Source organism: Spermophilus citellus (assembly GCF_964194105.1).
Source record: "Spermophilus citellus genome assembly, chromosome: 2".
NCBI classification, from domain to species: domain Eukaryota; kingdom Metazoa; phylum Chordata; class Mammalia; order Rodentia; family Sciuridae; genus Spermophilus; species Spermophilus citellus.
In genome coordinates this window covers 253,072,298-253,096,815 of record NC_138183.1, presented here as the reverse complement: position 1 = coordinate 253,096,815, position 24,518 = coordinate 253,072,298, and the positions used below count along the sequence as shown (strand labels likewise).

At 54.3% G+C, this 24,518-nt stretch overlaps 1 protein-coding gene across 2 annotated transcripts; it reads left to right on the top strand.

Moving 5' to 3' along the window:
• Nucleotides 1–520: 520 nt before the first annotated feature.
• On the top strand, nt 521–24,234 carry TESMIN (testis expressed metallothionein like protein). Of its 2 annotated transcripts, XM_081278966.1 has the most exons (10): nt 521–579; nt 694–1,150; nt 4,046–4,204; nt 5,260–5,380; nt 6,155–6,231; nt 8,324–8,415; nt 18,683–18,785; nt 20,500–20,637; nt 22,079–22,254; nt 23,148–24,234. In XM_081278966.1, exons 2-10 carry the CDS (start codon nt 749–751, stop codon nt 23,350–23,352), a joined length of 1,473 nt encoding a protein of 490 aa, XP_081135092.1. In that variant the 5' UTR covers nt 521–579; nt 694–748; the 3' UTR covers nt 23,353–24,234. The 2 variants fall into 2 exon arrangements, with proteins under 2 accessions (XP_081135092.1, XP_081135093.1); XM_081278967.1 differs by having other exon boundaries at nt 531–1,150; nt 20,500–20,663.
• Nucleotides 24,235–24,518: the final 284 nt, after the last annotated feature.

The window sequence follows — 24,518 nt, the reverse complement described above, 5'->3', positions numbered from 1 at the left end:
CCACTCTAACTACGCTCTTCATGAAGCAGTGTCAATGTCTGTTACTTCTGGCTCCGGAAGGTGGACTTAGTTTACCCCCCACCCCGAACTTTGAGAGCTTAATTCTATTTGCTGCTTGTATTTCTAGGCCAATTCTCCCCACGCCCAAGCACCAATATTGAGTTGTTTGTATTCGGCTAGGGAGCAAGTCCCGCGCCAACAACAGGAAGTGCCAGCACACGCGCAAGCCCCTGTCCCTCCGCCCTGCTGCTCGAGGTGGGGTTACGACAGCTGAGGTCAGACGTCCAGCTAGGGAGTCCCACCTCCTAGGAGGACTATAAGTTGTTCCAGACTCTTTGGGAGTCCCTTTCCCCACCAGGGCAAGGAGCGGTGGATCCCTAGAGCGCTCTTCCAGCCTCCGACCCGCGAACGCAGGGCGGTGGCCCCGCCCCGGCATGGCCCCGCCCACCCTCTGGCCCCGCCCACCAGGTGTCAGCCCACGCCCCGCCCCTTCCCCAACCGCCAACCGCCGCGGCGCGAGGCAGCGCTCGGCTCGCACGGGCCACCGCGTCGCTCCGCCGCCGCAGCCGGGCGGCCCAGGTGTGTCCCCGGCGGCCCGACCAGGCGCCCCTCGGGCCCGAGCCCCCGTCCTTGTCGGGCTGCGGCGTCCCCGGAGGGCGTGGCCGGCGCGCCTCACCTGGCCGCTCGTTGCAGGTGCGAGGCTGGAGCAGGGCACGGGCGATGCCCGACCCCGCGTCCCTCTGTCGCCATGGAAGAGGCCCCTCTGCTGGGCGCGATGTCGGGCCCCGACGATGAGATGGTGACCGACCTTTTCTGCCCGGAGCGGCCCTTCGTCCCGGAGGGCCTGGCCCTGAGCCCCGCCGTCGGGGTGAAGCCCGAGCAGGACGAGCTGCCCGTGCTGGGCGACGCCTACCTGGGCGCCGCGGACCCCGCCGAGCCGCTGCTGCGCGCGCTCAGCCCGCCGCCCGGCGCCGACTGCCCGGGCGAGGTGCCGGCCGCGCTGCTCGGGGACTTCCCCGGGCTCCCCGAGCTGCGCGCCCCGGAGGACGCCGCGCCGCCCGCCTACAGCGTGCACGTCCTGTCCTCGCTGCTGCCCGCGCCGCGCGGCCCGGCGCTGGTGCCGCTGGGCGCCGGAGTGCGGGTGATTCCAGTAAGAGCCGCCTGGGGGCGGGCCCCGCGGGTCACCCGAGTCCAAACGCACCCCTGGGGCGCGGGTCCACAGCCAGAGTCCCCCTGGCCCGTAGCATCCCCGGGAGTCACTGATCCCGACAGGGCGCGTCTGCCCTTCTTCCGGCAGGTGACTGTGCCCTGGGTCAAAGCGGCCGGGAGGTGCAGACGTCTCAGGAGAGGGAAGAGCAGAGAAGGCTTAACTTGGCCGCTGCTGTCGCCGGCTTCGTTAGGGAGGGAGCCTGACTTAGGGTAGAGTAACAGGCGCTCAGGTGTCTACATCTTGTGTCCGTTGGGTTTTATCCTGCGGTTCTGGGGATCACACGGGCTGGGCCAGCACTCACCGAGCCCCAACCCAGTCCCACCTTACGGTCTTTTCTTTGAATACATCAGACTTGTCAATCACACCAAGGAATCAAGTTGGTATCCATTTGCTGAGCTTAGAATCAAGGTTCCCTCTGAGAAGGAGAAATGGTTCTTAAAATATGTGATAGAGATCAGAGTCTAAATCTTGCTGATTCTCAACGCATGGGTCTCTTTAGCAAAGAAGAGCCACTGGTAATTTTCTGCTTTCTTCTTGCTGAAACTAAATGAGTCAGATTTCAAAGGAAACAAATTCACCTTGGTCCCCAGAAAGGACCCGGCTTGGAATACTGGATACCTCTCATGTTCACACATGTCAGTTAGCTCTAGAGTGGGCTTTTCTGCTGAGATGACTGAGCCTGTCATAAGCCACACAGCGGAGCTTCAATTTCTGCTTTTCAGGTTCTCTTTTGTCCTACTCACTGCTCCTTAGTGTCCCAGAAGATGTGGGGCAGAGGCTGGGGCTCCTACAGTGCTCAGTTTGTCCTCAGAGGAACCCTGGAGCCCCAGCCCCAGGGCCAAGGCCTCCCTCAGCACTGTTTGCAGTTGGCTCCAAACGTCAGAAACCCATTTTGCCACCAAGCAGAGCTGGGGGTCTCAGCACCTCTGCCTGCTGCTCCCAGATGGGCTGGCTCCCTCCGTCTCCAAGTGGAGTCAGGGCAGGGCAGAGAATTAGCTGATGTTAAAGATGGTGACACAATCTTTTAACGTTATCCAAGTTTGACAGATTGACAAAGGAGAAACATTCATTTTTTTTATTTTTTATGGACAATTTCCTGATTCATTAGTAAAATGAAAAAGAAAAGGGATATATTTATCATTTAAACTGAATGGAATTGTTTTCCAGTAAATATGCAGAGTGAATTACTATTTTCTTTTTTCTGGAGATTCATTCCCACATATTGACCTTCATTTAGATTCTGTGAAAGTGGAATTTTGCTGTAGTATGAATAATTTTGCTGTAGTATGTTAAGATATTAGTTGCACAGGGCTGAAATTAACTATTTACTACATAAATGTTGGTTGGTTTGGGGGAGGTAAATCTAAATGTGGGGGGTCAGATGTGCATGGCAAGTTCCCCAACACAGCAAGCAGAAGAAAATTTTAACATTTTTCTGTATGTCTATAAAACTTGAGAGTCTAACTAAGGCTATAACTTGAAATGTAGCTAAACTTTCCTGTATCTGTTAAGGTGTACACTAGATGCTAGTCTACTGGGCTAAGTATTTGCCAGTATGTGGTACTTGTTGTTTGGACCTCTGCTTTTACTAGGTTAGACCAAGCTTGAGTCAGCACTCAACATTTTGAGACAGTTTCCTGTTGGTGATTTCATGTGAGGTCTTTAAATATTACCCTAGAATCACCACCTGTTTGGGGACTTTAGGATCTGCCCCTGCCCCTGGTGTTTGAGGAGGTCGCCTGTGCTCTGATCAGCAGCCTGGGCAGGCAGGGTGGCGAGGTAGGTGAGAGCCATGCAAGTGTGCCCTGTCTCCCCACCCTCCTTGTTCTCTTCACCAACTTAGAATCTTCCCGATTTTGAAACACTTGTGATGGTGATTTTTTAACCATTGGGACATTTAAACTTTTTAAAAATTCATTTGATTTGTAAGTAATGCCACTTTATTTCTCCCTGTTTCTAGTAATTGAGTTGACAAGGATGGCTTGAAACAGAGCTGGTGACCAGCTTGGTGCCTCTGGCCTATAATCCCAGCTGTTCAAGAGGCTAAGGCAGGAGATTGCAAGTTTGAGGCCAGCCTCAGCAAATTAGTGAGACCCTGTCTCAAAAAATAAAGAGGCTGGAGACACAGCTCAGTGATAGAGCACCCTGGGTTCAATCCCCAGGGCCAAAAAAGAAAAAGGCGGGGCATGGGAAATAGAATAGAATCCAAAGCTGGGGCTGGTTTCCAGTGCTCACTGTTTCTTCTTATTGTCTTACTACTACAGCAGGAAGGGGCTACTTTTAAATTTAAGATATTACTTTAAATACATTACCAGTGATAAATTACATTATACTAATACTACATCACAAGTACTTTGGGCTTCTTGAGGAAACAGCAAAACAATTTGACTAGATGGTTTAATAGGACCTAAGGTGCATGCTGAAAGGACACCTGATGAGGGTCAGCATTTCAGGTGACACTCGGTCCACAGGGCTCCCAACTCCAGTTGAGTAGGGGCTGTTGAGAGGCGCCAGACCCAGAGGGGCCCTTTGGTTATTTAGACTGGACTCTGAAAATAGCAGAAGCTCCACCTCATTTCCCATCGCCACCTGCACAGCACAGACAGACGGTTTTGTTCCTCTGGGTCCTCAGTCCCAGGTGAGGCTGGCAGATGACCGACTCCCCTTCTTGTTGCCCATGGGGGTAGGGGGTGAATGGTTTTAGAAGTCCCAGGGAGGAAGGAGCCACTGTGGTAAGGACGCCGTTTAACGCGTGACTTAAACGCAGAGCTCAAATCTAGTAGGTCTTCCGTCCTGTGCACCATGTCTTCTCTGAGATATCAATTGCTTTTCTAGGTTGAGATCAAGGAAGGGGGTGGCAGTGTCGCAAGTGACAACCCCGAGGAAGCAGCCTTCCAGAGTCCTCTTGCTCAGGAGTCCTGTTGCACCTTCCTGTCATCCCAAGAAGCAGAGGATGCCCCTGGCTGCTCTCGCAAGAAAGACTCCGGCCCGATGGTAAATATGCCAACAAAGGCGTGTATGGCTGGCTCCTGGTAAATGCCGCCCGCTGTCTCTGACTCCACTTGTCTGTTGAACCAGCGCTTTTGGTTGTCTCATCTGCCAAGGGACAATGTCCACGGGAGCATTCACCTTTCACCTCCTAACCTCTAGGATCCTCATTTCTACTCCATCTTAGCGAGATAAACAAGGATTGGGACCTTGCTGTGTTTGTTGAGGAGAGTGACCAGAAGTCATGTGAGCCCACGCAGAGCCAGGGGTCAGGCACTGAGCTGGGTGCCCTGTGGTTTGGCATCCTAGAGGGGCTGGGCCCCCTTCTCCTGTAACAGGAAGCTGTGCCTGTGTCTGTGCCACTGGCCTGGACCACAGTGGGTGCTCATGTGTCTGTGCCACTGGCCTGGACCACAGTGGCTGCTCATGGAGCACTGTCGATCCTAAGGATTCATCAGTGTCAGAATCCAAATGGGGATCTGGCAGTGCTCAGCAGGCCCAGAAAGATCCATGTGGCTTTTTAAGATTTTCTAGTTCTTAGAAAATTCAAAACTGTCCTTGTGGTAAATAAGAGGAACTTTTTAAAAATCAACTACTTGTTAAATAATAATATGTGCATGTGGCAGGAAATAACTGCTTATAGAACCACGTTTATTGTACAGATGTGCCTGGGCATGGCCACCGAGAACAGAGAGGACATGGTGGGGATAGCTAAGTCCAGTGGAACAGGTTCCACGAGCAGTCTATAGTAATGTGGGATGTGCAGTTAAGGACAGGGAAGGGGGCTCTGTGAGAGGCCTCTTTCCTTAAACAAGTCTCTATTGTCAGAAAGTGGAAGAGACAGGGCGGACCCTCTGTTAGCACTTGATACGCAGTGCAGAGAAGTCTCTGGGGGGCTTTTTAAGGAGCAGCTATTGAACAGGAAGAAGCAGAAGAGATGTGTAGCTTCCCATCTTCCCCTAAAACTTCAACCCTGGATTAAAGCTCTTTTCTGATTTAAGTTCTTTTAGGTTCAGATTCCTCCTGGAGGAATGGAACCTGACCGCTCTTTTTCATTTTAGGTGATATGTCAGTTGAAAGGGGGGGCACAGATGCTGTGCATAGAGCATTCTGGCACAAGAGAGCTCAAGGCCCTTCACTTGGTTCCCCAGCATCAAGACCAGAATAATTATCTACAGTCAGGTACAAAGTGATGAGTGAAAATCCTATCCTCTGTCGTGTTTAAGCTGGAACGGGAATGAAAGGGGCAGGGAGGGGCCGAGCAGGCAGCTTGGCAAGCTGCTCTCCCTCCCCTGAGTCACCACCAAGGATACGGAGGAAAGGAAGTGTGCTCAGCCTGCAGGGCTGTGGCAGGGAGGATGCGGGCTTCTCCACCCAGGCTCAGGACACAGAGCTCTGCTGCACCCTCACTGTCAGGAAGGTCTTTTTTAGCACCTTTAGGCCAAAGAAATACCTTTCAGTTCCAGTATGAAGAATTTGGTCCAAATAGCTTAATAAGTATTTATTTCTAGCAACTTAGTAACCATTTGAAGAGAAGACACACACATTGAGCATAGTTGATGTGGTGCTGGACAGATGTCACTGGGCTTTCTTTAAAACGTATCATCCCCCTAGTGCCCTGGCCAACTTGCTGCCAGACCCAGACACCTTGGCACAAAGTTTGGGAACCTGGGCTGTAGCACCATTTCCTTCGCACAGTGGACCACCCTTGAGGCTCTGCTCCTGCAACTTTATGATGGAAAAATAAACGAAAGGGTATAATAGGTGAAAACAAAATGATCACAACAAAGATTGACCTGAAAATTTTCATAGAATTAAAAACATACAAACAGGATCAAACTAAGTTTCAATAAATTCATACATGATCAAGCCATATTACATTTTGCTCTTCCTCCCGCGCACAAGCGGAAGAGGAACAATTGTGTGCATTGTTAACTTTAACTGTCTTCCTTACAGATGTCCCAAAGCCAATGACTACTTTAGTAGGAAGATTTTTGCCAGTACCAGCAAAATTAAATCTCATTGCACAACAAGTGAGTCGTTGTTTTAATACAAAAGTACAGTTGGGCATTAATGTGTCTTGAAATTTCAGTTGTTGTGGTTGAAGTTACTCAGGAACTATAATTTATCACACAGTTAAAAATCAACAGCAAGGGCTAGGAATGTGGTTCAGTGGTGCAGCACTTGCCCATCAGGCTGAACAGTTGAACAATGCCTCAGCAACTTTGTGAGACCCTGTCTCAGAACAAAAAATAAAAAGGGCTGGGGATGTGGCTTAGTGGTTAAGTGCCCCTGGGTTCACTCTCCAGCGCCCAAGAAAGCAACAGTGAAACCTTTAGGAGGCATTGGATCCCTTTACTGTATTCAGGGTCCGGGAGGGAGGAGGAAGCTTGGACCCAGCTCCTTGTCATCTCCGGAATCCCTGCGCCCCTGTCCTGCCACCTCAAGGCCAGCACTGTACCCCATTTGCCAATTTTCAGCCTGAACCAATGGAAGCATGTGTGGAGTTTCCATCGGCCGAGACAAAGTTTAGCCCAGGTGTTTCAGGGTGAGCCAAGGAGCCCATCTGTCCGGGAGTTTGGGATATCTCAGACACCCAGTGGAGACGCTGGGCAGAAGGGAGAAGGCTGGGATGGCCAGCAGCGGGTGCATGACCTGAGGCAGCGAGGCGAACGTGTCGAGGCCAGGAGAAAGAGGGTTCAGGGCAGTGCCGGACACAGGAAGTGCCTGCCTGGCTGGTGAGCACTGAGGGAGCCCCCACCACCACCCCAGCCACAGCTCCCTGCAGTTAGGAAGGCATCCTGCACGTTCTTCCACCCCAAGATCTCGCGCCACAGACAGCCGTCGCCACATCTTCCCCTCCTTCCTGTATTTCCCTGACCATGTTTATTACTGTCCCCACCGTGGCTCCCCCTGACCTCTTGTCTCAGGGACAATTATTTCAGCAGGATTTTTGCTGTGTCCTAGAATCCCTCTCTTCCTTGCCAGACTCCAGTTGTCCGTTCCTTCAACTCTCACTGCTCAGAGCGTGGTGCAGGATGGGAAGTATGCCACAGGTCCCACCCCACCTGGGATTCGACCCTCCCAATTGAGACCCTGGGGAGGGTGCACACAGCCCAGTAGGAGGGTGGTCTCCCTGCATCTTCTGGCTCTGACAGGCTTCGATGTCACACAGCTGACGGGGGCAAAAGAGAAAAGGCAAAGGGTGAATAAGACGTGTGTTTTTCCATTGCTGCACTTCTTGAAGGAAGCTCATTTTTGGAAGATGGAGGGACAGGGAGGGGATGTAAGTGATGATGTTCAAATCATCTAGAACCCTAATTTCATCTAGAACTTTTCATTTCTTCAAGTTTCTGATGAGAGGGCAGGGGGTCAGGGTTGGTTTGCTGTCGCCACTCGCCTGGTGAGGGATGGGAGGAAGAACACAACCCAGAGCCTGCCATGCTGCTTCTGAGGTTGTTAGAACCGACTATAAAATTTTTGCGTTTTGGTGCTGGGGACTGAACACAGGGTACTTGATCACTGAGCCACATCCCCAGCCCTTTTCAGTTTTGAGACAGAGTTTTGCTAAGTTGCTGAGAACTTTGCTAAGTTGCTAAGGCTGGCCTTGAACTTGCCATCCTCCTGCGTTAGCCTCCCTCCTGAGTTAGTGTTACAGGTGTGGCTACTGCACTTGGCCTTTAAATATTTTTTTAAACAGACAAAAATTAGTGGTTGCCAATGAGATGTCAAATATCAAAATCTCTTATGTATATATTAAAACATAAAAATAATAAGAACACTCTCAGTTAATGGATTATGTAATGGACTTTACTTCACAACTGATATTTCATAAAAAAGAAATATCCCTGGCAGCCAACTGATAGCTGTATGCTGTCCCCTGCGGCCCCTACCCTCCCTGCCTTCTTCCTCTCTGCATCCCCGGGTTGGGGCTTTCATGCGCACGCACGGGGCCTGTGTCCGGGCAGGCCTGCAAGATGGCTTCAGCCTATTACTGGATTTGTCTGGAAACAAGGCGTGGCAGGGGCTGGGAGGAGTGGGCAGAGACCCAGGTGTGCGTGGAGCTGGTGGGTGCTGTGAACACACCTGCTGATTCCAAGAACTTTTGCCTTTGACTTTGTGCAGCTGGACAGCGGGGCCCGCCCCTCGGCAGTTCCCGGGCCTGCTTTCCCCACAGGATCAGCTCTTCCAGGACCACCAAAAATCGCTTTGGCTGGGTAAGGATTAAAGCAATGAGTTGGTACTTCCTTTAATGTCAGAGTCTAAGAGGCTTCGTGTGCATCTGGGACATCCTTCTGTGCCATAGGACTAGCTTTGCCTGCACCCTTCATGGCCCCTGGAAGTCAGCTGCATCAGGCAGCACTGCTGGAGAGCTTGATGCACACCTGTGCTTTGGAGTTGCTGGAAAGGCGGATCAGCAACCGCCCTCTCTCCATTGTGCTGTCCGCTGTCCTGTGTGGCTATTTCAGGGCTTGTGGCCATTTCTGGCCAAGTCTGTTTTCACATAGATTCTGGTCGTGTTGATCTGTTTCTTTTTTGCTGTCATCAATGCAAGTAATGCCGCGGCAGCCTCTTGACATGGACAGTGGCTCTGCCGGCCACCTGGTGGGAAGTGGGTGCCGCTCTGTGGTCCTGCCTTCAGGATCTCCAGGTGGACGTGGTCTGCACTTAGCCAGGACCTTGTCTCGCCATTTTAAAGCTGTGTTTGTAATTGTAACCAGTTGAACTAAGCAAGCTGGTTGGAACACGTGGTCAAGTTCACAATCACATACTAACTGTGGGCTAAGCCTGTGCTCTGAGCCACCGTTGCTCCTGTCTGGGTACTGTGTTGATATGGAGGTCAGTCTGCTCCTGCCTCCAAGAGCCACTGACCACAGTCAGGGCAGCCGTTCATGCGGGCCTGAGGACAGTGGGTCAGACGCTGTGAAAGGCAGACCTGGCCTCTAGTGCCTTCTGGGCTCCCATAAGCCCCTCCCTCAGGCAGCGAGCCGTCCTGGCCTTGGAAAGCCTGAGGCCAGTTGTTTGGGGCTGGAGCACCAGGCTGTTGAGTGGACCATTTGGAGGGACTCTGGAGACAGTGGACTTGGTCCACATGTGTGCCTCTGCTGTGGACGGCAGCCCAGGGACCTGCTGCTTCAGCTTCAGCAGCTGCCTCTGGAGCTGGCTGCACTGCTGTGTGGAGCCGGCGAGGACTTTCACTGAGGGAAGGGGAGACTGGGGAGCCTGTCTCCACGCTTCCCTCTCTGGGTGCTGGGGACTCATGAGGATGTGCTGGGTGTTATGGCAGCTGTCCTGTCTCGGTGGCTGTTAATGGTTTTTGAGGAAGCAAAGATGACCCAAGCAGCTTCCTGGTTCCATGCCAGCATTGCACCTGGCTTGCCCAGGACGGTCTGGAGGTCACAGGCCGCAGGGGGCTCACTGTAGCTTGTTGAGACCTGGGGACGTCTGACGAGTTGTGTTGCACCACTGTGCACTTTGGTGCCTCTGGAACATCCAGGAAATCTGATGCTTCTAAGCTGTGCATGCTCACAACTGCGGGCCATGTGAGGCTGGCTGCCGGGCAGCCCGTGCGTCCCCACGGGGGACAGCTCTCTCTGTTTCTCCTCCTCCTCGTCCTCCTCCTCCTCCTCGTCCTCCTCTCCTCCTCCATATTAGGTTTTCTCAACCAGCCACACACTTCTCTTCCTTTCGAGGTAATCGCGCGGGCCACAGAAGCTTTCCCTGTTTAAAGGATGTGTCAGAAACATGAGCTTTGTGTTTGTTTGTTTTCCTGCAAATAATTACCTGACTTGCTGTCATTCCCCTGAATCAGCTGATGGCTTTATCTCAGCATGCACAAGCTCATGGTGTGCTGGGATCTCTGCCAAGGTTCATTTGCGGCAGTCGGAGGGCTGCAGCTGGCGCTTCATTCCGTGTGAGTCCCCAGCCGCGACCCTCTCACTCTCCCTCTCGACGCTTCTCTGGATGCCTCTTCCAACTTCCACAAGACGACCAGGGCACACTGGGTCTGCAGATTTCAGAAAAGACACTGTCATCCCCCCTGGCTCTAGCCGCTCTAACTTGGAGATGATGTGGAAGCAGGTTGGCTTGGGCCACCTGCTTCTCCTTAGAATTGGGAGGTGACTGCTAACTCACTAACGGTTTATTAGCATATTAATAAAATCCATCTCCTGTCACTCTATGTAGCATTAGTGACCCAATTGCCAGTCAGGCGATGAAGGTGGGTCCTGACACGTGCTCATGCTGTGGGTTTGGGGAACACACTGAGCATCATCATAAAGAACATCCGGGAGCCTGCATCTCTGGGAACTCTTTCTTAAAGTGGAGGGTAATCTCCTTGCAGTATGGTCCATTTATAATTGTTTTGAGGCAGAGCTGCCCAGATTTCCTTCTGACTCTCTAATTTTTAGGTTGGCACTAAGAAGGTGGTCAAATATTGCCAGAGCCATCTGGTTTCCATGACAGCTGGCCGGTCCCTTCCGGTCCCCTGTGGCTTTAGGGAGGCATCCTTTTGACCAACAATAAAGAAGATCACAGCCTTAAAAGCTGATGCCAAGCCCCACTCCTTCCTTAACAGAGCCAGTTTAACTTCTTCCATCTGTGTTAACCAGCCTGCCTGAATTTTTGGGTCATTTATAATCAGTATGAAACGACAGCAGATGAGATGCCATCCTGCATTCTCTAAATGTGCAGTGGCGTGTGTCTTGTGTCCCCAGTTATTTGGTGGATTCCTCAGCAAGTGGAAGGGATAAAGCACACACACCACATGGTGGCCTCTTCCTGACACTGTAGGACTCTTCTCATTCTGGGATGTCTCCACCCTAAATAGCTTGGTTCCTCTGAACAGGAAGTGCCAGCCACCCCCCCCCCCCCGCACCCAGCTCAGGGCAGGTCACACAGGGCCCAGGGCAGGAGCACTGAAGCTGGTGTCAGAGCCCCTGCTCTGAGCAGGCCCAGGTCTGCCCCACAGGTGGACTGGCCAGGGGGCAGAATAGCTAGCCCTGCCACTTCCAGCACCATGAGGATCACCAAGGGATCACACTAGCTGAATACCAAACAGTACAGCATTCAGTGACACGGTCTAACAGTGGGAGGGCGCTCCAGGGGGACCCTGGCTGGTGCGTGGTGAGACAGACTAGATGAGAGCTGGGGGGAGACTGCACCAGAGCTGGAGGCAAAGGCAGCTCTCCAGGGGGTGGAGGGTAAGGCCCAGAGTGCAGAGGCAGGGCACAGGGCTTTGCCAGGTCGTAACCACAGAGCCCAGGGCCCTGCTCCGCTGATGCTGCTCTAGCTCCTGTGGCGGCCTTGGCCAGGAGGTGTCATGCCTGCAGGGATAGACCCTCCACATGACCTTAAGAGGCACGCTGCCCAGTGCACAGGGCACACACACCCATGTCAGGAGGACCCTCCTTTTCACCATGGCCTTTGGGACCTCGGCATGTCTGGTATGCCCAGTCCCCACAGGGAGTGCCCGTGCGAGCAGTGCCTGCCCCCAGCCCAGCAGCAGTAGAGATGCACCAGAGGGGAGCGTCCCCCCTCAGGGATCAGCGATTTCCAGGCTGATCCCCTCCTGTGGTCAGGGAGGTCCCCGGAGATCTTGTGACTGGAAACGCGCTTGCGGCTGCTGGTAATGCCACAGTGCCCGCCCTGGCGTGAAGCTCAGCCGTGGCTTACCCACGGTTCCTCATCATGCGTCCTGTTAGTGTCAGGCTAGGGAAAGAGTGCTTGGGGGGAGGGCACGCAGAATAGAGGTTCACACAGGTCAGGGAGAGGGCTTAGGAGGCGTCCTTGGCCAGTGTGGAGAGAAGCAGGCACCTGCTCCCTGACCCCACCGGATCCCTGGGCAAGCGCCAATGGGTCTGGCGAGCTAGCGAGCAGTGTCACCCTGTAGATATCCCTGCTGTTCCCATTGCATGATCAGACACCAATAGATAATGCCTCGCAATGTCTGGTTGAGAGTCTCAGTGTTTGTTCAGAGCACCAGCTGCTTAGCTAATTCTCTTTCCACAGAGTAACCATCTGAAAACATTTTCTTTTTTAATCTTTGTAGAGTAACTCTTAGTTCATGGGACACAAAGTCTAAAAAGCCATGTAACTGTACCAAATCCCAGTGTCTGAAATTGTAAGTAATCACAAATCCTTCCTTATTAAATATGAAATAAGGGTGTTAGAAGGCAGCGAGCGAGCACAGTGCAGGCGAGCAGCGTGGCCAGCTGTGCCGTGCTGCACTTGACCCTCAACGCCCGCCTGGGCTCCAGGCAGCAGCCTGGTGTGGATCTTTTGGTGCTGACCTCTGAAGGGCCCTGCCCACCCTTTGAGGGTGTGGTTTCTTGGACTTTGGTTCACAGCACTGGCCCCTCTGGCAGGGGCTGGACATGTCAGTCATCTTGGTTGAGCATTAACTGTGACATGTCCACTTCCTATTTCCTAAAAGTCTGATGAATTGGTTTTCTTTATATTGAAATCTTTTTCAGAAAAATCTCCCCCAGGGGTGCCAACTCCCAGGAGGCTCCTCCAGGGGTGGTAGGGCAGACTGTCAAGCCACACTGGGGCTGCAGGAGACAGGAGGCTGGAGAGGAAGTGGCCTGGCCGTACCCGACAGATCCCTAAGCTGGGTCCCCTCTCCCTGCGGGTTTGGTGTGTCTGCTGTGCCTGCCAGCCTGGTCCCACCGTGGAGGGGAGCGGGTCCTGGCCCGTGGCTGCAGCCTGACCACAGACCCCCTGAGGACCCTGAGAGCTGCACTGAGGGACATGAAGTGAGGGCACGCGTGGGTGAAATCCAGACATTTCCGAAACTGTTCACAAACGAACTGATTTCTGTGCACAGTAGTGCTGGTATCTGGGTTGAGTGGGTGCACGCCCCGGGCCTCTCAAACACCAGGGCCAGGCTGCTCTAGCTGCCGCTGTGCTGAGGAGGCCCAGCAGGGCAAGAGGCAGTGGTCTGGGCGTCCAGGGTGTCCAGGGCGGCAGCCACGCTCCTTAGCTGCTGGTGGGGTTTGGGGACTGGGCAGGTCAACAGCCCTAGGGGGTTGCAGTTGGGGCTTTTCTCAATTTTTATATTTTTTAAACATTTATTTTCTTCATAATTAGCTTATTAAGGCATCAAATGTAAACCCCACTTTTATAACAGGATTTCTTGAGATAGGAAGTGATGTGTTCTAAACCTCTGGACAATAATTTCAGTAAGAGATTAGGCCCTCTGCCCTGGTGTTAGGGGGTCTCTTCCTCTTTCCCGAGCACTCCAAAAGTAGGAGTTGGTTTTATACCATGGGTGTAGATTATTCTTCACGACAATTTTAATTGGCTCACATGTCCACTTTAAACAAGTCCAGACTCTGTCCTAATCCCCTGCATTCTAGCTCCACTTTTGCTGAGGTACTGGTGGGATTGGGCGGAATCTTTCCTAGTCTCTAGTTTCTGTTGCCCTCAGCTGGCTGCTATGGAAGGTGGGGCCAGTTCCTGGTGCCACTTCTTCAAGGGCTGTGTCCCTCTATTAGCCAGACTGCTCTTTGCCACCAGCACTTGGTGGGAGGGAGGGTGGAGGCTGGTGATGCTTTTTGTATCTCCTGTTGCTTATTCGTGCTTTCAGTCCCTTCTTTTGTATTTAAAAGGCGAGTGATTCATGCTCTGCAGCTTGTGCTTCTGGTTTTCAAAGCCCCTGGTGCTGGGTTCCCGTCTTGAATTTCACCCTTAGGCTTCCTACCTCCAGAGCTGTGGGACTTTGGATGTGCAGTTCATGGTTAGGACTCTGCGTGTGGTGTCTGTGGCTTGGCCTGAGGATACACTCCTTCAGAGAAAATGTGTGTGCTTCTGCCTGGAGCTCGGTGGCTCTTCCAACTTGGACAGCTTAAAATTTGGGGCTAAATTTTTTTTTCAGGCCGAGCATATTATAAGTTCAGATTTAAATAAATGAGCCCTCCCTCCCACAGCCAATGCTCTGGGATACAGATCCTTGCCATTGGTCGGGGAGCTTTTAAAAATTTAATCTATTTATTTAGCAGAGTCCCATGAAATAATTATGCAATTTTGTGTGATTTATCTATTTCTTATAAAAGTATCTAGTGACCTCTCAGAGTGAATCTGCCTATTTCTCCTTGTGATCCCACTTTGGGGCGGGGTATCGGACCTCTGCAGCAGAGGACATGGACGTCGTGATCGCAGTCCTTCCATGGCTGTCAATGACTCCATGTCCCAAGCCACTGGCCTCAGCACCTTCTTCTGTGGAGGGCTGCACCCGTGCCTTCTGTGGCTGGTGTCAGTAGGGCACACTTTATGTATTCTTTTGTTTCCATACTTGCTGTGTGGTAGTCCTTTTGCTTAGGTGTGCCTTCTGCAAGGTAAATACGAATGGATTTTTTTTTTTCATACCAGGGATTGAACCCAGGGGCACTTAACCACCACGAGTCACATCCCAGCCCTTTTTTAAAATTTTGGGACAGGGTCTCACTAGGTTGCTTACAGCCTTGCAAAGTTGCTGAGGCTGGCTTGGAGCCTGTGATCCTGCCTCAGCCTCCTGAGCTGCTGGGATTACAGGCGTGCACCACCCCACCTGGCTACCGCTGGATTTTTAAGAAAGCAAATATGGGTTTGGAATATAGTTAAGTTCTAAGATGGCCTAACATGCTCAAGGTCCTGGGTTCGACTCCCAGCACCATAAACATGTGAACAAAAGGCAGGTCTAGTGGTCCCCATGTTTAACACTTCTTGGATCCATGGGCATTCCTTGTCTGGTGGTTAATACATGCAGGCTCACCTGTGCCATCTTCATTTCCTGAAGTCGTGATATTTACATATTTAATTCCCTTTTTCACTCAAATGGCAGCGATTCCATTCATTCTAGTCTGTACCTGGCTTTTAAAAATTGTGGGGAGATTTGCACTGCATGAAATTCAGCATTCCAACACTTTAAAGTGTGCGATTGGGACTGTGAGGACAGGCGAGGTGCTGTGGAGCTCTCCACCACCCACTGCAGGGTCTTTTAGCATCCAAGCAAGAGCCCTGTGCCTGTTAAACTCTGCTCCTAGCCCTGGGAACTGCTCTGCATTCCGTCGCTACACTGGCCTGTCCAAAGGAGCTCATGTAAGTGGAACCATGAAGTCTTTGCCGCTGTGACTGGCTTATTTAGCTAGTGTTCCTAAGGTGTCACCCATGGTGAAGCGTGTTTCAGAACCTCGTTCATTTTCTAGGCTGAGTAATATTCCACTGCAGGTGTAGGCTGCATTTGTCACCTGCTGTGGGTGGACACGGGGTTGCTCCTTCCTTTGACTGCCACAAGTGCTGCTGCCCTGAGTGTAGGTGGCGTGTATCTGAGCCCCACCTGCTATTCCTCTGTGCATGCCCAAGAGGGTTGCAGGGTCACGAGGTGCCTGTGTCACCTCTTGAGGAACTGCGTGCTGTCTTTCCCACAGGCACCTTTTGCACTGCCACAGCAGCGCCTGGCTCCACCTCATTTTGTGTTTTCAGTTTCTGTTTTTCTTTGCCCTTTTTTGTCTGAAGCTTCTGCCCAATGGCAAAGTGGAGGGAAGGAGAGGGAGAGCCGTGGGGGGGCTGCCCCAGAGCACAGATGGGCAGGGCCTGGTCCCAGCAGGCAGGCGGCTGTGCTTGCTCACTCACTGTCACCGCCCAAGCACTTTGGAGAGCCAGGAACAGGGGGCGAGACAGGTGCGGCCCTGCCGCCCAGCAGTCAGTGTCTAGCTGGGGAGGCCTTTGGGAGCAGGAGCACCTCAGGGATGGTGGCTGGGCAGTGCAGCCAGGGAGGCTCCCTAAGGGGATGCGTCTGCAAAGGCCAAGTGAGGAGGCTGCTCAGGGCTGGGGGCAGGTCCAGCAGGCCAGCAGGGAGGCCAGCAGGGAGGTCGCAGGAGGATTTGGTCACACGCGCTCAGGTTCCCAGACAGGAGGTAGCTGGTGCCCCACTTGGGAGTCCACGTAGCAGAGGAGTGCTCGAGGTCATGGGATCAAGAGCGAGTGGGGGAACAGCCCTCTCCCTGGAGGACCCTCCACCCCCTGCACCTGCACTGTTCTACGCAAGCTCGCCTGCCCCACAGCATGAGCCAGTGTCAGAGCCCCAAACCAGGTCCAGGGCACAGGCACACCCCCCCCACCCCCCCCCACCCCGCATGTCTTCTGCCACACCAGGAGGTCCCCGGGCTCCTCCCCATGTTCGGCTTCCTGGCTCCTGGGTCCTGTGTCTCCCTCCTGGGTCCCGGCCTTGTTGGGCGTGGGTGGCCATTCCTCAGGCCTCCGGCGTCTGACACCGTCCCAGTCTGTCTCCATGCTTAGAAGATGGCTGGGCTGGGAGCAGGTGGTCAGTCGGGGCCTTTCCCCAGCCTCCTGAGGGCCTGGCCACGCCTGCTGGGCCTGCCTCCTCTGTCTGAGCCTCCTGTGAGGCCGCCAGCCTCACTCTGTCTGGAGCTGCACAGGCCTCTATGTTCTGGGTGCACTGCGCCCGTCTGCGTCTGTTGTGCAGAGCCTAGGCCTGGCAGGCTCCCTTCCTCTCCACTCCTGCCCGCTAGCCCCCCTTCCCACTCCCCGCTCTGGGTTTCTGGAATCCCATCTGATGAGCCTTGGTCTTCTGGCCTGTCCCCGCCTCCTTTCCCTTACTGCTGTTTCCTCCTTCTTCAGTCCTGGTTTCCACACCTTCCGTCGAGCTGTGCGTCTCCATGACTACTCTTTATTTTCTAGATTTTAAAAATACACCATTCCTCTTAAGACCATTTGCTTGTTTAATGAATTCAAGGCCTCAAGGCCACGATGCCCCTCCCTCCCAGTCTCCTGTCTCTGCTTCCCTGGCCTGTCTGTCCTCACAGTATGTGATGTCTGGGTCCCTCTGCTCATGGTGAGAGCCCTGGGGCCTGGCAGGGCTCCCAGTGTTGCTTGGGGTGACTTCTTAGGAGCCTCAGTGTCAGCCTGCCTGGGAGTTTCCCCTGGGGCTGGGCAGAGTCCTCCAGGGCTAGAGGGAAAAGGAAGCCGGCCCAATGTCGGTTTCTTCCTCCGGTGCCCCACAGCACCCCGCCTCCTGGCTTTACCCCAGAGAGTGAGGGGGTGGGGACAGGATGGCTCTGGGGGCTCAGGGCAGAGTTCAGCCCATGCTCCACTGAGCCCAATCACCTCCCCCCCCACCCCAGGAACCCACCGCCCCCCTCCAGGCCTCCTGAGGCTGCTGCTCAGCTGTTTCCTGCTGCCTCTGCTTTCCACCTCCCTCCCTCCCTCCCTTCTCTCTGTCTTCCTGAAACACCTACCTGTGCTCTTGGCCGCAGAAAGGCTCTGTGTCCCTTGTCCTCAGGAGGGACCATTCCCATGGGCCTTTTGTGCAGCAAGTTTGTTTCTAAGTCACACAACCCCCGGGGGAGGCCACCATCCCAGGACTCTGTTTCCATGGGAGCCTCTGGCCTAAGTTGGGCCTTTTATATCCCAGCCTTTGTCTTTTCTCTCCTGCATGCCCAGGCCGTGGCCAGCCGAACTCTGGGTCACCTGAGACTGCAGGTACCCCAGGACAGCCCAAGCCACTACAGAGCTCACTAGAGTCACAGTCCTTGTCTTCTTGGCCTCGAGGGTTCTCCTTAACTCTCCTGCTGGGTTCACATGCATTTAAAAATAGTTTAACAATATGAAAATAATACACATAAAAGCTCGGTGCCTGGGAATCCCGCCGCAGGGATGCTGTGACAGCTAGTCCACCCACTGCTGGGCGCCTGTGCAGTCCATGTTGATCTGCCGCAGCCCTGAGGCAAGGCTCCTTGGTCTCCATTCCACAGCTCGAGGCCCACAGACAATGGCCCACATCAGGTAGCTGAGGAGCTGGGGGCAGAGCTGATGGGAAACCTGAGCTAAAGTGCTTCTGGAGGAGTCCTGCCCCGCTGCGCTGGTCGCACTGAAGCCCAGAGTGGCTGACGAGCTGGCCCCCACCTCTCGAGGGTGCAGCTGTGGGCAGGGCTGCAGGGTCCTGGTCTCCATGCTGGTTGGATCCACTCTCCAGTCCCAGCACAGAACCTGAAGATGTGCCACCACAGGCAGCCGCCCGCCCCTCCTCCCACTGTGCTTCCCGTCTGCAGTTCCTGGTTATGGATGTGGTATGAAGGGGACGGAGCCCAGCTCAGGCTCCTCCTGTGGACTCCCACCCCCGCCTGCAGCTGGCAGATGGACCCAGAGGACTGGTGGCCAGACGGCTCTGTGTTAGTTGGTGTTTCTCCTCCCCAACTCCCTGTGCTCCTGGGAAGGTGACAGAGGGAATTGGGGGCCAGAAATGATTGACAACATGCACCTTCCCGGAGCCCTCTTGCCTTGCAGAATCCTACGCTGTGATACTAATGGCTTTAACTCGTTTCTCCTGTGTTAGACCTGGCAGAGCATCACCCCAGCCAATCTAGTTTCTGTAAAAAGGCCTTGGCATCCCCTAGGTCAGAGCCTGGCCACGGCCTGCACCCATGCGCTGCTTCTCACCAGGGTGCACCTATGCACGGACTCACACTGCGGTTTTCTTCACAGGTACTGCGACTGCTTCGCCAGCGGGGACTTTTGTAACAATTGCAATTGTAACAACTGTTGCAACAATTTGCGACATGAAATTGAACGCTTTAAGGCCATTAAGGTAAGGCATCTTAAAAACGTGTTTGAGACATTCCCAAAATGATCTGCAGAGATTCCTAATCTCAGGATTGGAAACCCAGTGTGGGTCTCCTCTGCAGGCGGGTACCTGTGCCCTGGTCCTGGTTTGGGGCTCTGACACTGGCTCATGCTGTGGGGCAGGTGAGCTTGCGTAGAACAGTGCAGGTGCAGGGGAGTGGAGGGTCCTCCGGGGAGAGGGCTGAGGAGCACCCTGGGCCCTCGCCCGTTTGTAAGTTTAATGCCCTCTGAAGGGCACATGTAACCTCCTGGGGCCCAAACCCCCGCTGCAGACGGTGGCCTGGTGTTTATCCCCATCTACAGACTCAGGTAATCAGGGGGACAGGAAGGACACCAGCTCTAGGAGCCACTTCCTGGGGAAATTGAGGTCCAGCCGCTGTGGCCTGGAGACCACCATGAGCCAGTGGAACAAAATGGTACTCCTCAAATAACTTAGCTCCCCTCTTTGAGCTATGAATAAACCACCTAGAAATACCTTCCTGATTCCGATCAGCCAGGTCTGTTGGACAGAAGATAACAAAGACACTTGTCAGCCTCAGGGTAGCCACGTGTAATTTAGAGATAAAGGACACCATCTACAATTAAAATGTAAAAAATTTACTTTGAACCTTGGATTTCTCAGGCATTGCTGATAGGAATGTGGATTGGTGCAGCCACTTGGGAAATTGCTGGGCAGTATCTGGTGGAGCTGACCATCTGTATGGCCTGGCCTAGCAGTTTCCTTCAGGGAAATGTGTGTAAATGTCCACCCAAGACTTGCACGAGTATCTCAGGGCACCGTACTCACAAATCCCAGCCTGGAAGCACTCTGACCCTCGAGGTGGACTCGACAGTGGAGTCCACACACCGGTGGAAAGGCCAGGGCACAGCTGAGGGCAGCAGCCATGCGTCCAGCTGGGGGCTGCTCAGAGAAGCTAGGCTTGAGAGGACGAAGCCCTGGTGAAGCCCAGCGCGAGCAGACAGAGCCGTCAAGCCAGGGAGCTTTGTCCTCTGCCAGGGTGCAGCAATGGGAACAGGGCAGCCTGCAACCTGGCTGGGTGGGTGCACAGGTGGGTGACAGGCCTGCGACGCTGCACCTGCAGGGATGTGCGCTGTTGTGCTCTCTGGTCGTGACCAAGATGCTTGTATGAAGTCGCACGCTCCAGGGCGGTGCTGTGCAGTGGCCTGCCGCTGCCACACCAGGTGCTGGTGCCTTGTGTCCGACGCACCCAGGAGGGAGGGCACAAGGACCTCCACTGGGACTTCTGTGGTGTCTGAGTGTTTGCAGAGAGCAACAATCACGCTCCTTTGAAAATACAAAGAGCCCAAGGTTGAGACCTGGGCTCTGGAGTGGGCCGGGACTTGGCCTGGCCTCCACACCTGCTGCGTGTTATCTACCTGCCCCTGTCTCCTCTGCTTCATCTGCAAGAAAACAGCGGCGTCAGCATCTCCCTCCTGGTGCCCAGAGGTTCCAGAGAAACCAGAGCTCACGGACCCTGGTCCCTGTGGGGAGGAGCGGGGACGTGGCTTCCTGGCCTCTCTGCTGTCTGTGGGCCTGACTGTGAGGGCAGCGGGAGCCTGGGAAGCCCTCACAGAGGGAGACGCGCCCAGCCACACCCGGGCTGCGGCAGCGGGCTCAGTGCGGGCGCCCGGCGGAGGCCTTCCTGATGGCGTCTCCGTTTCTGTCGTTTCTGTTGTAGGCTTGTCTGGACAGAAATCCTGAAGCGTTCCAACCAAAAATCGGGAAAGGAAAGCTAGGGGACATCAAGCCGCGGCACACCAAGGGCTGCAACTGCAAGCGGTCGGGCTGCCTGAAGAACTACTGCGAGTGCTACGAGGTGCGCGGCCGGGGTCCCTGTCCCCGGTGAGGAACACGAGGCTCATTTGAAAAGAGAACTCCTATCCTTTCCTTCCTGGGCCCTCTGGGGGCCTCGCTCTGCATTCACCTGGGTGCCCCTGGGCTGTGTCCGCCCCACGCCCGCCTTGGGCTTTGTCCTCTGTGCCAGCTGCTCCATGTGCTGGAGCACCCAGGGGCTGGCACTTGGTGGGTCCCAGGGAGGCTGTGCCTCCCCCACTGAGCACAGCGGGGGCCAGGGTGCTCCTGTGGGGCCTAGGGGATCCCCGGCTTCCATTGGTCAGGCGCACTGTCTGGGCTGGCTCTCCCTGGCTCTTAGTTCCCTCAGAGACCAGAACTGGACAGCCGGCTGACAGAGTGAGGCCCAGACCCAAGCTCAAGAAGAACACTCCTAATTCTGGAAAACGCTGAAAGATCCAAGTGGGCAGACCTAGCAGCCCCCAGCTAGGATTCTGAGAACCTGTCAGACGCTGCAGACATGGAGTGGCGCCATCCAGGGACTCCTCCCAGCCAAGTGCCCTCACTGCCCACCACCTTCCCTCCGTTGACCCAGCCCACTCTCCATAGGCTGAGGCCATGCCAGAGAGTGGCCCACAGGCCATGCAGGCAAAGAGGAAGGGAGGGCACCATCCTTCAGTGTCTGCCTAGTGCAGCCTCGATGCCACAACATCCTGCACACCGTGCCCAGAGGTGGGGGAGACGGCACAGGGGCCTGCTGCAGCTCTGAGCAGCAGGGAGCAGAGGGAGGTCAGGGCTGCAGCAGAGGAGGCTAAAAGCCATGGGGCCAGCTCGGCCTAAGGCTGCATGGGTAGGGAGGTGGACCTGGAGGACACCCTCCTGAGCCTCACACCACCAGGAAGGACCAGACTCGGGGTGCACCCAGCAGCAAGCAGGACGGGCCTCCCCTGACCTCAGACCTGCCCCGGTGGCTTTCTCACCCACTCACTCACCTCTGCACAGGAGCAGGGCCTGCCTCATGCCTTCCGTGTGAAGGGGAGGCTGTGGAGCTGGGGTGTCACCGACCAGCCAGACCAGGCTTTGTGCAAAGCAAGAGTCAGATGGAGAGCTGGGCTCAAGGTCACACCTATAGTCCCACTGTGTAGTCTCAGGACACTGAGGCAGGAGGATTGCGAGTGTGAGGCCAGTCTGGGTAACTTAGTGAAGGCCCTGGAAAAGTCAGATGGAGCCCTGCGGGCTGCAGTGCAGAAAGGAGGGTGAGCCCCCACGGCGGCTGCACCTCCGTGTCCCCAGGCACAGCACCACAGCACTCACTCCTCTTGGCATCTGTTGGGTTTTTGGTATGAAAATTGTGGATTGTACATGATCAAATATAAGCAAAGAATTATTTAAAGTCCAAACAGAATTCGTCAGTTTTTGATAACTTATAGGACAACCTAATTTTATTGAAGCATTTTATGTTCCAGGCCAAGATTATGTGCTCTTCTATTTGCAAATGCATCGGTTGCAAAAACTACGAGGAGAGCCCAGAGCGAAAGACGCTGCCGAACATGCCAAGCTACGTGGAGATGGCGGATCTTGAAGGCAGCCATCATTTGTCACCAACTAAATTTTCAGGACTACCGAGGTTCAGAAAAGACAGGTAGGTACCCCGAACCCACAGGGTGGTGAGGTTAGTTGGGAGGACAGCAGAAACCTGCGGAGGTGAGCGAGCGTCCGCAGGGCAGGCCTGGGGCGGGAGGAAGGGAGGCGCCCACCCTAGAGGCCCACTAGGTTTCCTTGGAGGCCCTGCTGCCAAAACTGCTTGTCCTGCTTGTCCTCGTTGGAGGTACCCTGTTCTGCACAAGGCAAAAGGCCTGGCCAGGGCCACCAGCAGGGCCACCATCTCCCCTGGCCATGCGCCTGGACAGCAGAGGTGGGGACAGCAGAGGTGGGGACAGCAGAGGCGAGGTGCAGAGCTTCTGTGACCCAGCAGCCCCCTCCCGAGGCAGCAGGGGCTGCGAGCAGCTGGCTGCTTCCAAAGCCCAGCATGATCCTGGAGGCTTTCAGAGGTCAGCGGTGCAGCTCAGTGGGAAGTGACTCCGAGTCTCACAGGGTGTGGAGGGTGAGGCCACAGTGGGCGTGGCGTGGCATGTCCTCAGGGCCACATGCATCCTGTAGCTCCGGATGGCCTATGGGGAGGAGGGCAGGCACCCGGCCGGGCATCGGTGGAGCCACCTTCCTTACACTGATCGGCTGCCTGGGGTCCTTGTTCTGAGAGTCCTGTGTCCCTAAGCCCTGCCCAGCCCTCATGTCCCCCAGCGAAGCTCAGGAGCCCCTAGGTTGGGTGGTGGACCAAATTCTGAAAAAATACGGACTCTGTCAGGAGCGGGTGTGGGAGTGAGGCAGATTGGCCTGCCGGTGTTGCTCCTCCCAACTCGCCCTGTGCGTTGGCCAGAGGCAGCATGGATTATAGCAGGGACTTCAGGCTGGCATGGCAAGCCACATTCTGCAGAGCAGGAAAGAGCTCAGACAGCCCCTGCCCTCCTCCTGCAGGCGGCTCTCCTCCTGCATCTCCTGGGAGGTGGTGGAGGCCACCTGCGCCTGCCTGCTGGCTCAGGGCGAGGAGGCGGAGAAGGAGCACTGCTCCGAGTGCCTGGCGGAGCAGATGATCCTGGAGGAATTCGGAAGATGTTTGTCGCAGATTCTCCGCATCGAGTTTAAGTCCAAGGGGTTGAAAATCGAGTCAAGTACCATGTAGTATAGCAAGCCCTGAGTGCATGCAAACGTGTACCTTGGCATTCTGAGGAAGCTCTGGTTCAGAAAGGTGGTTGGAGGAGCAAGAGGCCAGCCTGCGGCCACACTACCCTAACAAGGCCGAGCTCTTAGCTGGGCGCGGTGGCGCACACCTGTCATCCCAGCAGCTTGGGAGGCTGAGGCAGGAGGATCACAGGTTCAAGCCAGCCTCAGCAACTTGGAGAGACCCTGTCTCAGTATGAAATAAAAAATAAAAAGGGCTGGGAATGTAGCTTAGTGGTAGAGCATCCCTGATACCAAAAAATAAATAAAATAAAACCTCACGGAGCTCTGGTGTGCACCAGGCCTGGAGAGTTGCCTGAGGTGCTCAGCAGGGCGCCTTGTTTGAGGAAGGCATGGCACAGGAGTCTTCTCTCCATGGAGTGGGCTGCCCTGCAGGAAAAACCAGGGTGGTTTTGGTTTTTGTTTGTGTGTTTTGTTTTTCAAATGATTTAGATTCTCCAGAGAGCTGTTACGATGTGACATACAGTTTCTGAGGAGCCACTGAGCACCTCAGAACACATCTGCAGTGTGGAGGTCCCCCAAGACTCACAGGGTCACCAGCCTTCCATGCCACCAGGCCAGGCTAGCAGCAGGAGGGCTGAGTCGCAGGACTTCAAATTGTATTTAGTTTCTCATACATTTCTACTTGAATTGAGGAAAAGCTCTATTATCCAATTAACTTCTCCAGAATTATTGTTATTATTAAATGTAAAACATGGCTAGAGTAATTAGTTTGCAGAAGCCAGCACATAAGATTGGTTATTATATTGACTCTTTGGGTTCTATTATAAACGTAAAGATTAATAAAAATTTCCAAAGTCTTCAATTGTCAGATTTAACTTAGTAATTGAACATATATGCATTTAAAAAATAGTCTACCTGAGACATAGTGAAGTCGGGTTCTTTCCTTTTCTGCGTTCTTTAGCCACCTTGGTCACTTTGAATGCTAGGACACTCCGGTAGGCGCCACATAGTGGCAGTGGAGGAGGCGGGTGGCGGGGCCAGCGCAGGCGCATTAGTGAGCCTCGAGCAGAGCCTGGTTCTGACCCGGGCTGCCTCCTTTAAGCCCCTTGGCCTCTTGGGATTGGGGCTCTGGCAGGGAGCCCTGGGTGGCGGCAGACGCAGGCG

Excerpts from the sequence above, each read along its gene's own strand:
- TESMIN (XM_081278966.1), top strand. The coding sequence starts at position 749 with ATGGAAGAGGCCCCTCTGCTGGGCGCGATGTCGGGCCCCGACGATGAG. Across the intron at positions 1,151-4,045 it reads CCGGAGTGCGGGTGATTCCA|GTTGAGATCAAGGAAGGGGG; the intron begins GTAAGAGCCGCC and ends TTGCTTTTCTAG. Across the intron at positions 20,638-22,078 it reads ACTACTGCGAGTGCTACGAG|GCCAAGATTATGTGCTCTTC; the intron begins GTGCGCGGCCGG and ends TTTATGTTCCAG.